The sequence below is a fragment of the Clavelina lepadiformis genome, chromosome 8, assembly GCF_947623445.1.
Source record: "Clavelina lepadiformis chromosome 8, kaClaLepa1.1, whole genome shotgun sequence".
Taxonomy (NCBI): domain Eukaryota; kingdom Metazoa; phylum Chordata; class Ascidiacea; order Aplousobranchia; family Clavelinidae; genus Clavelina; species Clavelina lepadiformis.
In genome coordinates, this window is record NC_135247.1 from 12,852,005 (window position 1) to 12,866,975 (window position 14,971).

The 14,971-nt window shown below is 35.2% G+C and overlaps 1 protein-coding gene across 9 annotated transcripts in view; it reads right to left on the reverse strand.

The window, feature by feature from the left end:
* The window catches only part of LOC143469837 (uncharacterized), a 41,691-nt gene that overhangs the window by 14,739 nt on the left and 11,981 nt on the right, over window positions 1-14,971 (reverse strand). For 4 of the 9 annotated variants that reach the window (XM_076967683.1, XM_076967681.1, XM_076967682.1 and 1 more), the window contains exons 2-5: window positions 14,546-14,631; window positions 14,147-14,350; window positions 8,553-8,736; window positions 34-232 (exon numbers count right to left, since the gene is read on the reverse strand). In XM_076967683.1, coding sequence (XP_076823798.1) covers window positions 34-232; window positions 8,553-8,736; window positions 14,147-14,350; window positions 14,546-14,631 — 673 coding nt within the window. Of the gene's footprint in view, window positions 1-33; window positions 233-5,280; window positions 5,507-5,890; window positions 6,302-6,410; window positions 6,804-8,552; window positions 8,737-11,723; window positions 11,901-14,146; window positions 14,351-14,545; window positions 14,702-14,971 lie in introns of those variants that run through there. The other 5 variants (XM_076967685.1, XM_076967689.1, XM_076967687.1 and 2 more) reach the window with 5 other exon arrangements.

Sequence of the window (14,971 nt, forward strand, 5' to 3'; positions counted from 1 at the left end):
AGACTTATGATATGGTACTATAACGTTGTATACCTGACATTTTCAATTTCATCATAGTTTCCACTCTTTTTGTTTTTTAGGTGAATTGCATGACGCTGCGGATCCAACATTGGCATGGTAAGAAGGCCAGGATAGGTTTGAACAAATAAAGCTCTTATAGTATCAAGGCTGGTAAGTTCGTTGGGAAGGATTGCCACACGTCTTTCACCACAGTACTCCAAGTATATAACACCTACGCAAAACGATTAAGTTAAAAATGTTTTTATAGTGGTTATGATTATGTTAAAAACGGTGTTTCCGTTATTCCTGTAGAAACAAGCTCAAACTCGTGGAAGCTCATGTTAACAAACTAACGTTAACCTTTCAGGTGCTACCTGTTCTAGTTTTTTTTATAAGTTATACTATTGAGGTTAACACAGTTCGGCCACCACCTTCAAAGTTGAGTATGAAGATAACTCCTATTCAGGCTTGATATTGGTATGCAAAAGCATGGTACACCAAAAAAAGTAATGTTTGTAATAGGCATATCAATGTAAAGGGCATAACAATACAAAAAGCTAAAATCGAAATACACAAATACTCATTTTTACATGAAACACTTTATGAGAAACTGTGGAGGTTAGAAACTCCGACTCAAAGTTTCTTATAGAAAATGATTTAACTGAAACACAAAATAATTAATCACTTCGGGCATATGTTTCGGTAATGAAGCTTATACTGACACTAAAATAAGGGGTGTGCCTTACGCGTTATAAAGACTTGAAGATGAACTCGAAATTTCAGTCAAAAATATTATAGAAGGTGCAATGAGTGCAAACAGTCAAAACGTGTTCTAATTGTTGGTTTTAAAGTTAATAATTATATAGTAAAATTGCCAGAGTTTAAGACGAACAGTTCAGCATAAAAATCAGGGTGTGGCTAACTAGTAAAAAGTACTGTTCAGCCGTATACAGATTTTTAACGAAATCCGGGAATTTTTTGAAATTGATTTTGTCACCAACTACCAGCTCATTACATGGTGCACATTGAACAAGAGCTAGTGGCCAAAAGGAAGTATTACACTATGAAGATTGACCGCTTTTAAAGCAGCGATGCATACTATACGTTGTTGTTTTGGGGTGATATTTACTACCTGTCAATCAAGCAGAAGCAATCTAGTCGAACTATGAACAAGATGGCACCCAAAAACAGACCTTTAAATCCAAGTGTAAAGCAAGCCTACTAATCAGAAACGATTTAACAAGAATTCTTGGTTGTATATACCAGAAGGAATACAGAAGTCGTTTAATCATGGAACTGACGTGAACACGGTAGTTATCATAATCGTTTGCAAAATGTAAACAGTATTGCAGGATCCTTTTCAAAATCTTATACAAGCCGGATTCTAAACTACCCCAAAATCCGACTGGACTTTTGGGATTCGGTTCCAATCAGGCTATTCCTAATAAAAAGGCAGTCGTATATCTACTTGTGTATAACTGTATATACAGTGAGTATAAATCTTTATATCGCAATGAAAGAGATTCATGCAATAAAGTAAAAATAATATTTAACATTCCATGGTTGAATGGTTGACGGTACTATCGCAGGCTTGAGTAAATGCATATCTCCATATATGCTAGAAAAAACATGTCGAGCAAAACCAAGCAGAAGATTTTAAATTTCCGGCAACAACACACCCCAGTACGTTTATCTTAGCTCACCACTTATCATTCCACATTGTCGTCATAAGCATGCTATTTCTTTTAACGGAGATAACAACGTACTGAATATTGGTCGACTCTCTATGAAAAGGTTAAAGCCAATGTCGGCTTCATATTATTTGAAATGACTCTTACAGCCCAGCAAGAGCTGGTGGTCAAGGCAATTCAATGGCCTCAAAGGCAGAAAAGTTTAGGCGCTACATGCAGAAAAAAACTACATTTAAACTCTTGAAGTTTGTTAATTACAAGTTAATGTGTTCGATTGTATTTTTATTATTCGCTCATTTTCTTTCTCACATGTGCGAGTATTTTGATATGAAATAAATTTTTAACCAGTTTGCCTCTTGGTCTGGAGATAAAACTTATTTACTCATATTTTGTTTGCGTGTAAGAGAGACAATCAAAGTTTTAATTAAATGATCAATCCAAAATCTCCAGACAGTACCGTATTCAAAAATGTACAAAAACGGAAAATGCACAAGAAAGTCTAAAAAAGCATCGGACTGAGAAAACGTGCCTTTATTTATCTCACGAACTGTAATAGTAATGATGACCTACAACTGGTGTAGTTAGATGAATAAGTCGAATAATTTAGAGGAATAGGCTTCGTAGCTTATAAATATTTTCTGTTGAACAAATTAGTCAATATATATCCGAATCGATATACTCTACGTATATTGTGTCTGGACTGGACATATTGGTGGTTTGCAGCAATGTAATATCGTAACATTGGAACTATTTATCATTTACTGCATGTGAACTTACATAACTACAGTTTTTCTACCATGATCTATGCGCAAATAGTGTTGAAATCTTCATAAAGCGCATGCTGACGTGATTTAAGAGAAATGAATGCAAGTACGTGTATACACAATCAACACAATCAAGTGCTTACTCAATTTCAATACTACCTCAAACAACGTGACAACCCATTAAGTGGACAAAATCTGCATCAGTCTTGAACGCGTCTTTTGAGTTGACACCTGGTCGCGTGATAACAACTAACGACCTGAACTAGATATCGGATGAGAAACCGGCGACATGCATCGTTTAAGCGGAACTATCGCGTGATATCTTCTTACCAGCGCCCGTCTTTTTAACTACAGTAATCAAAATCAAGTGCGTGGTTTGCGCTGTGTGCTGTAATGTGAAAATTGCTCAAGCACAGTGTAAAAACTGACGTTGTTCGGCCTTCATAATAACAAAAAAAAATTACACTCCAAAATAATTACGGCTTGCTATTATAATATTACGTACAGTCGTACACCAATTGTAATAAATTAGGTAGTTACTATAAACATTTTAAGGCTTGCTCTGCGTAAAATTATTTGTTTTACAAACCTATATAATTGAACGATTTCTTACACTTTAAAAGGAATTTGTTCATAAAATATAAAACAACTTAGAATATCAATCAATTAAGAACAGTTCCTAGATCGACAAATGATTCTAAAGCACAAACAATATTGTCTTTTCACAGTAAAAAGACTCTCGTTTTAATCAAAATCAAAGCAAGGGCATGCTTTCCCATAGAACTGCATGCATGTAGATACTACCCTACTTTCACTTAACATAGTGCATGTGTATCCTACGGAAATTAGTACCAGATAAAGTTCATTTTTCAATCAATTCTCTCAGATTGAAAAAACAAAAAGAACATCCACGAAGCAGAGCCATCGTCTAAGGATGTAACGGGTTCATGCATTCAATGCAGAAGTGTTTGAAACACTGTGTTCCGATAAAGCTTAGTTAAACTTTTATCGAATAACAATTTAGCGGTAAGTTAGTGACAAGCAAAGAAAAGCATACAGTAGCTGCATTTCCATATCAAGATCAGAGTGACTATTTCACCGTAAGTCGGTTACGCAACCCATAGTTAAAGATAGGCGGTTAGGATAGGAGAATGGGCGCGCAAAAAGTTAATTTAAGCTATTTAGGGTTTAAATGAAGTTAAATTTATATTAGAAGGTCGATTTGGGTTAGATTTAGGCTACTATGTTATAACATTTCACTTATAGGGTAACAACAAACCATGAAAAATAGCTTTTAACGTACGATTTTTCCGGTGAAATAGTGACAGCCTATAAATATTTGTAATGGTCGATGAAGGCAGCAACTTAGCTACCAAGCAACTTTCAGTTCTTCTGCAACAATCAAAGTCTGGCCTTTGACAGCCACAGTCACTGCGGGAAGTTGTCAGATCTGCGAATTAAGTCTCTTGAACGCAAATCAATCTCCAGCCTTCACCGGCCAAGCAATCAACATAAAGCCATACTGCACTTCATCATATGTTCTAACTTACATTTAAACCAATGATAATCCAAAACACTCTCCTGTTACTCACAGTATATTTTACTAATATTTTCATCGAGACCAAAAACTCCAATGTTCCCTTTTATATCAACAACACCACTTTTCTCCGTTCATGATTTATGTTAATTGCTTTGGTCACAATTTTTCCTTTTCGGCGTAACACTGTGATGCAGTTTGAGAAACAATACAAAACATGTGTCAGTTAGCCGTCTCTTATATCCGTAAATGTACGGGAACGCCAATGATTAGTCAAAATTAGTCATTGTTATTGTTATGGTCAAAGGAAATCCAAGGTTTCAATTGATTACATTTAATATCGCCTCCGTGATATTTATTTTTTAAGAAGGACAGTCTCATACGACGACATACGTCACATTAAAAGCCGAGATGATAACATACTACATGTTAGGAAGATTGACGTTAAGTTTGATGGTGACAAACAAAATCCATACCAAACAAGGCTGTACTAACAATAGTAAGGTTTAACCTGAAACTTGAGCAAAAACAAAACTACATCAAAAACTTTAAAGTTCGCTTTCTAACTCGTTTGAACGTTATTATTCAAAACGAGGATGTTATAGAGTCACCCATCTGACAGAATATGACTGAAGTGTGAATTTAAAAAAATGAACTTTCCGGTGAGCGAGGTCAACATAAGACAATGCCAATGATATATTCGGGTATCAAACTCCCAATATGCGAGAAAAGAGATCTTTCCTCTCCATTTTGGTAATGTGCACCCTTACTAAAGTCACGCTTACATGACGAAAATAATCATTTGAAAGCTGCCGGGATCGAGTACTGTAACTTTATCCGGAACGGATTGCACAACCTATGGATGTTACTCCGTAGAAGTAACAGTAGTAGTGGTAGTGGTACTAGCAGTAAATAAATATATACATTCACTTAAACTATCTTCAAGTTCGTTCAGAAAAGTGACCACTCCACTACTTTTTTTTCTTAAGAATGAATGTTTATAAGAACGATTTATGGAATAAGATGATTATACAAAATGTTTTGGGACAAAGCAAAGTACTTTTGAGCGTATCACTCTCGTAACAACATATCTGTGCGCCTTCTACTATAGAATGCCTTATAGAAGACTAAAGACTATAGACTACACTTTCAGGAAAAATGCTACAAAGGGTTTCAGAATGTAAAAAATCAGCAAACTATATGTCCAGGAACGCTTTACTTATCCCTAGTAAGGTAAGCTAGGGTATCTCACACCACATAAATTTTAGCTTTTTAATTATATACATACGGAATCAAAACATAGTGATCCCTTCTTCCTTTTAGTTTACTGACTTGTCATGTGCTACATGAGGGTGGGGTTTCATCTCGGTAACAACTTTTTATATTGCTCTATAGTTCCAATGGGGTGTGTACCGTGTGTCGTGCCCCAGGTTACCTAACCTTTTAGGACCATGAACGTGACCATTGGAATATAACAACATATTTTATTCATTTTCCTTATTTAACTCTTTTCTGTTTATAAAACAATACTATCTGTCAGTAAAATAACTATAATTCAATAAATATTATAATAAAAATATGACAAAAAATTCAATGAATAATACTGTACTACATATCAACTAGTACAAGGTTCAAACAGTTACATTTTGTGCCGAGCCCGGAACGCAATTAAACTGCCTACAATAATAATAATCCATGAAAATTTTTAAACAAAGCAAAGCATTTGAAGTAAATTTTTTTTCTTAATATCCAAAAGGTGCATTAGAATTTAGAGGATGTTCATCATCAAACAGAAAAAAGAGCTATCTATACAAAATTAAACACGAATTATGTTTAACTGCCAATGTCAAAGTTTTAAAATGTCTCGAGATCATTAAATGCAATAATAAATTTTTAACCTTGTCTTTCATCAAAATAAAGCTTGAAAAACACAACAGGTGTTCTTGGTTTAGTATTTCTTTTGTTCCTCTTAAGCATCACAATTACTAGTGACGCACTACATTCCAAACTCGCCGTACAATTGCTGACGTAAATCTTCAGAAATAATCCTGAGAATCACGGTTAACAAAAAAACATCTTTAGATTAAAACAGGTTTTAAAAATTCACAAACAAGAGCAGAACAACAAGACTGGCAATTCTAATATGGATTTAACAGACATTCGTTGTTTGAATACGTTAATCTTCAATACAAACTACAGCGCAGTTAACAAACGTGAGGACGACAGGCCTACACACCCATCAGATTACTGTTCTTAAATCAGCAAAGAAATCTCTGCGCCAAAACGTACGGAGCCATCTCGATGACTTACAATGACTTCCTCATATCATACTTCAAAGCGGTTTGCACAAACAACAAATAACCGCAATTAATGGAAGGATAAAAAATTAGAATAGAAATTTTCGTCTTTCAAACTTACAATATAAAATAGTCGAGTTTTCAAGCTTGTAGCATTGCCATATGATTGATAGCTTGAAGCTATTTCTCATCCAAAGTACTACGTGTTTTATATTAAGTAGATATTTGCCTTTATAATAACCTAACTAATTTGTTTCGGAAAGTTACACAAACATGACTGCATTTGCAAAATGAATTATCTCCTAACGAATAAATATCGGTCTTCTTTAACTTTTTACGTTGTATAAGATCTGTTCATCCCCAGTCAACCATTTCCAAACCCATTAGTTGACTTCCTCCTTTTAACGCTATCATACTTGCTAAAAACCTACATCTCTTTCACTAACTTCTACTTCGACTTCTATACCCAAGAGGCGAAGGTGACAAAGTGTGCTTTCCATTAACCGCGTTCAATATCTTAATATCCATATATCTACGCAACTTCCAAGCCAGCAAATTCTATTGTAAGATTTCGGTCGAAATGTCATGGCAGATGTAGGACAAACAACGAGAAACAGCTGTTGAAAACAAGGTCATGAGAAGAATGGCAGTATAATTGACCTGCATATATGCCATAAATGAAATGAACGTTCCCGATGGGAGAGGGAAGAACAAAGGAAAGGATCATACCAGATATGACAAATCACAACAAAGTCACCATTAGAAATGTGGTGTATTAGACTAAGCACTGGCTATTTCGAAATGTTCACAAGGATGTGGCTGCAAGCTATCAAGCGTTAAACGCAAACACGACATAATTTTTTTAACATATCTGTAGGTTATGATTCACCGTAACCCCTAATTTATTTGACTTTTTTCAAAAAATAACTGGTATATAATTTAAACAAGACACATCTTTCGATGCTGAAACTCTGATCTCTTTTCTTGCACAAAACTGCGCTCACAGTTAGTGCCAGCACCAGATAAAAAACTTCTCGCTAGCTCTAAGCACCATGAAATCAAAGTATGATATACAAATCTTCTAAGATTAGCGTTAGAAATAAGTATATTGGCGGATATAAATCATATTCGTTAAAGGCAAGGCCGTGCTTTCAGGAAATAGACGTCTGACTATACCAAATAACTTATAATAGTGCTGAAACGTGAATGTTCCATGAAATGTAGCCTACTCCAGAAATACAAGGCAAATGTTTCGATCCTTATTTTTGTTGAAGTGTATAACTTGTTGGTGACATGTTATTACCATGTAGGCCTAATATGGAAGACTAAGCACACTGAAAGTCTAGTTTCAAACGTTGAAATACCTTAAGCTTTTTTGACATTAGCTTATACTGTATACTGTAACCGTGATTAAAAGATGGCTTCACAGACGTGAAGTTAAAGAAATGCCGTATTGTTGGAGGTTTACAAACGGTAACAATGATAACGCTAAATCCAAGCAAACGCAGGTTATTTTGCAAATAGAGGCGCACCGTAGGTATTTAAGTAAATGAGTAAGGTAATTCGGTTTGAGAGATATCTAACTCTAGTTAAGCACCCGTAAGAATCAGCACGCAAACACACAAAAGTATCTAAAATCATATTTATAAACTATAACAAAATAACAAATGGGCTTACGCAAAAGAAACTGTGTACATATTTGTGAAGTAGACCGGAACAATTCCGCAACGCAAGAGTTAGCTACGTCAATAGCAACGTTTTACGAAAATGTAGATATTTTAGGATAATTTAAAGAGATTGAATTTGTGTTGTGTATGGTATTGAATAACATTCAATAAATTGCCGTACTCCAGCAGGGATAATTCATTTTGCCTAACTTGCATTATTCCGGCCAAAGGATTGCCGAATTACCGTATTTGGGGCCAAAGCAGTAAGTCAATATAAGATCCTTTCAGAAAACTAGAAATTATACAAGTAACAAAACTGACAAGGATAGCAAAAAAGCGAACAGGTGCAAAGCGAGAAAGAAAGCGCGAGAAAAGAACGCCTGAAGGTTTTCGGCGACGACATTTTGCCACCAGATGAAATAGGTGTTTTTACAGACCAACTCTTTGGATGAACAATATAAATCTAAGGTTTAGATAGACTGTATGATAAATTTTGCCTACAGGGTTAATAAGAAATACAAGTATCAATATATAGCTTCACATGGGATAAACTTCAGAATAACATGAATCTCCTAGGTTAAGGAGTGTTACCCTACCTAGTGGGCTTTCCCTGCTTCTGCTTCGACTTCTTATGATTGGAAGACTTGAACGTAATCTGTTGCCACGTGACAAGCTGCCGTATCGCACTACTTCGCTATCGTTCGATGATGACGTAAGTGCAGAGTTGTGAAAAGAACTCTCAGCAGCGTAACTGAATCTAGTACGACCTAAATCTTCTTCCTGAAAAGTATGACAGCGTTATGGTTAATGCAGAAGCCATGCAAAATAACACACGCACACACACATTTAACAATGAAGTTTCGTAGAAAAAGTTATGTTTCTGTGATTTTGCATTTATGATACATGTCTTGGATTGGTTTATTTCGTAAACCTAGTAGTTGTGATTAAATTTTAAATGATAAATTGTTTATGTTAAGATAGGAGATACATCAAACAATTCAACATTATTATGCCTTGATTCTTTAAAGCCAACTACTGTAATTTTAGCCTCTGTCGCAACTCCTTGTTTTCTCAGAAAAAGTAACAACGAGCCACACCGGCGGACGCGGTTAAGTTTTGACTCAAGGCTATTACGTCATCGGTTAACCCATGGATTTTACGCTTACAATGATCCCGCCAAAATGGCAAGAACAACATAAAACCATTTTCGAAAAAAATGAATCGAACCCTTGTTGAAAGGGCCAGAAAAGCGACTAGCAAGTGCTTGTGATACTTTGTCACGCCACTGTTCGACGTGAAAGCAGTAATCAAAGAAAACTTTTGTGTCAAGCGAATTATGTGAAATACTGCTCAAGGTAACGACTTTATAGTCAAAGCAGAAATTAAAGTGACCCAAAGACTCAAACAAACAGAATAAGAAGAAAACAATATAAACGTTGAAACATTTGCCACAAAACTGTTATCAGCGGACGTTGTATTACTGCCGTTATAACAGTCTATATCAGTGCTTTTCAACCTTTTGTAACAAAGACCAAAATCTAAGAATAAAGAATATTCGCAACTAACTTCATCACAACACTTATTAAACAATTGCATATAACATTTTACATTTCGTAAGTACAATAAGTTATCATTGCTTAAAAAAAGCATCAACGTACACAACTTCACGAAAAGAAAGTATCTTTTCTTAAGCCCATTTCTAATCAGCTTTTGAAACGTCGGGTATCTTCATTAAAATATTTTTGGTATGCTTGTGCTATGCATATCAGATTTCAACAATTTCTATGTTTGGTGAGTTGTTATATTAACCGGTAACTGCTTATTTCTTGCAATTTTGCTGAGGCAATTGGTCGCGAACGAAACACCAACGATGATAGTAAATCACCACCAAGGCCCTTGGTCAGGGTAAAACTTTTACCAAGAAAAATATGTCAAGTACGAATCCGGTTAAATATGTTATTTAATGTAGTTTAACACTACAAAAGTATAAATGTTTAGCACTAGAATTCCAGAAGATTTATAGGATCTCACAAAAATCCTGAAAGGGCTGAAACGAAGAAAATAGGCCTGATTGGGAAACACCGTTTTTAATTTCAGCCCCTTCAGCCTTTCAGGCTTTTAATGTGTCCTGATTTAAAGGCAATTGCCTCATATTCCTCAATGTAGCGACGGCCTAGAGTTCTAGACATGTTACGGCGGGAATCGTTTTGACTTTTACTTAGTAGCCTGTTACCGTTTTGTTACTAGCCACCACTACGTGAGATATTCTCTTATTACGTAATAATTATGAACAAAAGACGCACACACTACTGTTTAATCTTTACCTCATACGTAATAGTTTTCGTGCTATATGATAACTGCATATATTCTATATATTACTACCGGTATATATACCATAATTTTGGTCGTTAAAACATGACTTACGAGTCCAATCCTGATGGCCTAGCCCTAACCAAATCATTCGGCAACCCAATTCTTAGTCGCCACCCAGAGATTGAGAAGCACCTTACATATGCTCACGTATAATAAATCGAACGGCGAGATATGACTGCAGATCGCTAGCATATTCATAACCTAACGTCCTAACCTAATCAATCCATTTTGTTAAAGTCAAATATGTCAAATGTCTGGTAAAATCAAATAAAAATGTAACGATATTTGGAAAATCCGCAGTGCATCGGTTCCGAGCAATTTGCTTTTTACAATTTTTTTTCGAGATCTAATGAACTAATCACTAACGCTTCACGTTTACTACAACGTACTGTACTATAACGCAATATACAGAAACAGTATAACAACTTTACCTATAAAAGACCACTATATGCTTCCATTTGGTGACGTCTAATACGACATTACCATCGTGTATCCGCGGCCATCGACATACAGCAAACGATGTTTTTTTTTTCGCAAATATTTTCAAGTAACGGTATACCATGTCACAGAAACAAACCAAAGTGGATAGTATAGGTACGAGTAGTTAAGTACACAGAGATGTCTGACAAAAGGTGTGTTTTCTAGAAGGCTAAAACATGAAACCAGACATTGGGAGATGAAGTGCAAATACCCTTCAGCGTCTCGCGGCGAGTTCGACACCTTCAGGCTATACACAACATTTGGCTGCAGTATCATGACATATGCTTCAAAGTATTATAAAGAAAATGTATTCTACATAAATTTTAGTCTTCTTTTAATTTATTATTTCCTCAGTTGAAAGGTAAATCATTTTCATTATTTCTTATATCCATTACATTGCCGACGTTCTTGGTGTAGAAAATATATTTGCATTTGAAAAATACAAAGTTGAACGTCATGATCAAGAGCAAGCTTTTACAGAAATTTGTGAAGAAAAGAAAGTTCTGTTAAAAATTGAAGCTCTTTAAACGATACGACTAACGTGCTTTCTCCCTCCATCTATGAGCAACGCAAACCCTACCGAGATTTAGATGATTTTAATTATTCATAGATCATGCTAATACATTACAGAAATACTGTTTTATCTGAGAATTATCACAGTATTCAGTTACATAGATGTAAAGGAGGTCATGAGTCTAATAAAAGTTATTGAACTAAAAGGTTTTGAAAAACCAAATTATCAGGCAGGGTAATGGTTATAAACTTCTTTTCGATATATCAAAGAAGGAATGAATTTTATGTCGTCTGTTATAGCCTAGTTGACGGGTTCTCTTTTCTCAGAAACCATATAAAGCTTACAATTTTATTGCTCAAGCTAACTGTAATAAATCACCACACCATAAAGATATTCTTACCCTAATGATCAGCAAGAGCGGCAGATTATATCACAAGCACACCTGCTTAGTGTTTCGTTGGTTATTGTCACTCCATGCAGTTACCGGTGATGATTTATGTTTCAAACAAACCAAAAGTATATACACAAAAGCTTTATCATAAACTTGTTTACTTACACTACCTGAAATATATAGCCATATGGAACCCATGCGATTATTACATAGAAAAAGAAAGCTATCCGAAAGGTTCCCTGATAGTTTACTGCAAATTCTAATCTTGTGTCAAATTAATACGCATGAAATAGACAACAAACTGAGTAGCTGACAATCTACAGTAAAGTAATAATGCATACAATATAGCTGCCAAGTAATGCTGTTCTGAAGCAGGCCATATACAGGGGCTCCGATAGTAATTTTATCAAATAAGAACAACGGGGAGGGTCTAGTATACAAGTGCACAACCAGACGACGTCACAATTGGAGTCACTGGCGTCTAGTATACAAAGGCATCCTGTGGTTGCGCACTTGTATACTGGACCCAACTGGGAAATAAACTCAAAAATATTGAAATGAGATCAGCCAAAGATGGAATAAAACCAAGAACGTATTAGGTAAGTACGGAAAGAATACAAGCACTTATTACTTTGATCGAATGTAACTCTGATGGATATTAGTTTAATTACTCATGTCATGTTGAACTTATTCCGGGGATGATACTACTTGTTTTGTTTTTTTTTATTTACAAACGAGTCCCTGTTAATATTTACAGAACACTTTAGCGATGGAACCTGGTGAACACAATTGCACAAATAAGATGTTGTACAAAAGGCTTCCGTCTAGTTTGAAATCTTGCATAAACTACACTACATAGACGTAAACCTGGTTGGCTGAATTGCTGTACAATCATGTAAATAAGTAACGCCTTCCTCTGATCGACTATTCATCAGTTTACTTAACAATTTTCATATATTTCTAAATGACTTTACGCACACAGTTTTAAGACTTGTTGTTATAAATATACAACAAAGCTTTAAAACTATATAGTAAGACGATTTACATAATATGCTCGTATTTTCAAATCCAAAACGTCACCAACAAAACAAATCACGCTCGTATTCAACTTCTTTTCAAGCAAATGGATCTGTTGCTGTAAGCCGTAAGTGAGAAGTACCCTTTTTCTTAGCAAGTGATACGCACCAGTGAACTTACGGTAGGCGCCGCTTACGTCATTGTCCGTAGTGATATGTTAAAGTTAAGTAACTTGTTAGAATAAGTTTACTGATCCAGGCTGACCTAGTCGAATTGGCGATAAACAAGAAAACCAACTCAAGTGCAAATAATCCAGTTACTTTGGGTTGCTTTGATCAAATTCTATTCTATTACAAAAGACACTATAGATAGCAAAATTAAACACAAGAGTATGCGCCAGATCCGCAATCAGAAAACAGAAATTTCCTCCCGTCAAAAAGAACATTTATTTCTACAATCCTTATGGTAGTTTAAAGATAAAAATAAAAGGAAGGCCACATGCGACAATAAAGAACATACTGAACATGAATAACATTTAGCAATTGTCATCCATAAGACTGTTCCGTAGTAGTAATACATTCAAGTATACTGTAATTTGGATTTACGTATCAAATGCAAACATTTACGATTAGGACGATAAGCCTACGCTAGTTCTCAACTAAAAAAATGGAATTTAGTTCATCCGGTCAAACTACAAAAGCCAGCAAGCAACATCAAAGGACAAAATTTAACTAAAGTCGAAGCTAACAGCCCAAAATGAAACTAAGCACAGTGTATTATGTAAGACACAAACAAGTTTTAACGCTTGTCAGATCTTTATAAAAATAACACTTGCCTTGGTTGTAATAGCAATAGAAATAACGGGGAAATTCTGTTTGTTAACGCATACTTCGCGTCTTACGTGGTAAAATTCTCAATGAATTCATCAGAATATATCAAATAGGCACTTAAACGGACATTTGCTTCCATTACGCGGCTAAGTCTCCCGCTGTCATCAGCCAAGTTGGGCCGGGAATTTAGAAAACGGAATAAAACCTACTGTGAGAGTTATTGTTGTTATTAATTTTAGCAGTGGAAATTGGTAGTTCAAAAGATGAGATGTTTAGAGTAGTAACTTTAGAGAAATATGCCGCTATAACGACTAAGATACTGGAAGGGCAAAAAGGCGGTAAGAGGTTCAATGGCATTTTTGTATTACAGTAATATGGATAAACACAAGTTAAGAACGATATGTTGTCATAATCCAATTACTCTTTGCAGTACAACAATTTAGCCCAAACTGCTACCCAATAAAAGTGTTGTTTGTCACTTCATACAAGGCAGTTAAATTTAACGGAATATGCCATAGTCATATAACATCAATATATCTATACTCAAAAAATTTGTAATACACTAAACGCTATCATCATACTTACATAGTCACGAACGTTTTCAGAAATTACTTTGGCATGTTGGGGATATTTGCACTCAAGATACCGAAAAAAAGCGGAGCGTTTACGTTCTGCTTCGGAGGGAGATATGATTCCATCCCGCGAGTGTAAATAAAATTCTGGAAATCCACTAGGGGTCGCTGCATTTTCCTCATCACCAGAAGAGCAACTTTCGATATCTTTATTTTTCTGTTGAAATGATCACAATCTTTTACTGCCACACTTGTAGCGTTTTGGAAATTAGTTATTCCAGAAAAAAAAAAAACTAAAATCTCGCTTTTCACTCCCGACACCACTTTATGAATTAGATAATATAAAGGTTGGGAAAAAGGCTGTCCCTGCAGGAATAAACTAAATAATTAGAAATAGTTCAAGATGACGTACGTTCAGAATAGGTGCATGGTGCATTCCAGTTAAGGTGTGACGTCTTGGCAACGATCTTCTCTTGTGACCAGAATTTTTCGGATATTCTAATGAATTATACATCTGTAGTTTAATAAAATTAAATCTGCGACGAATAGACATTCGTATTCGACGTTATTTCCTCAAGGGTAAAAGTAATATGTAAAATTTATGTATTTTTGTCACTGTCTACAAACATTGGGTAATAATTAAATCTTCTTTGAGGCAAAGTTCATTACGTCTACTATGATAACAAGGAGAAGTATCGCATTTCTCTGCAATAATTTTGTTTGAAAAAGAAAGCTAGATGGTGAAGTTCAAACCGTCCCAGGTCCCTTGAGGTTCACCATGCGTACTAACTGTGTAATTTGTTTACTTTTTGTTCTTTCACTTTTACCGAGTACATTG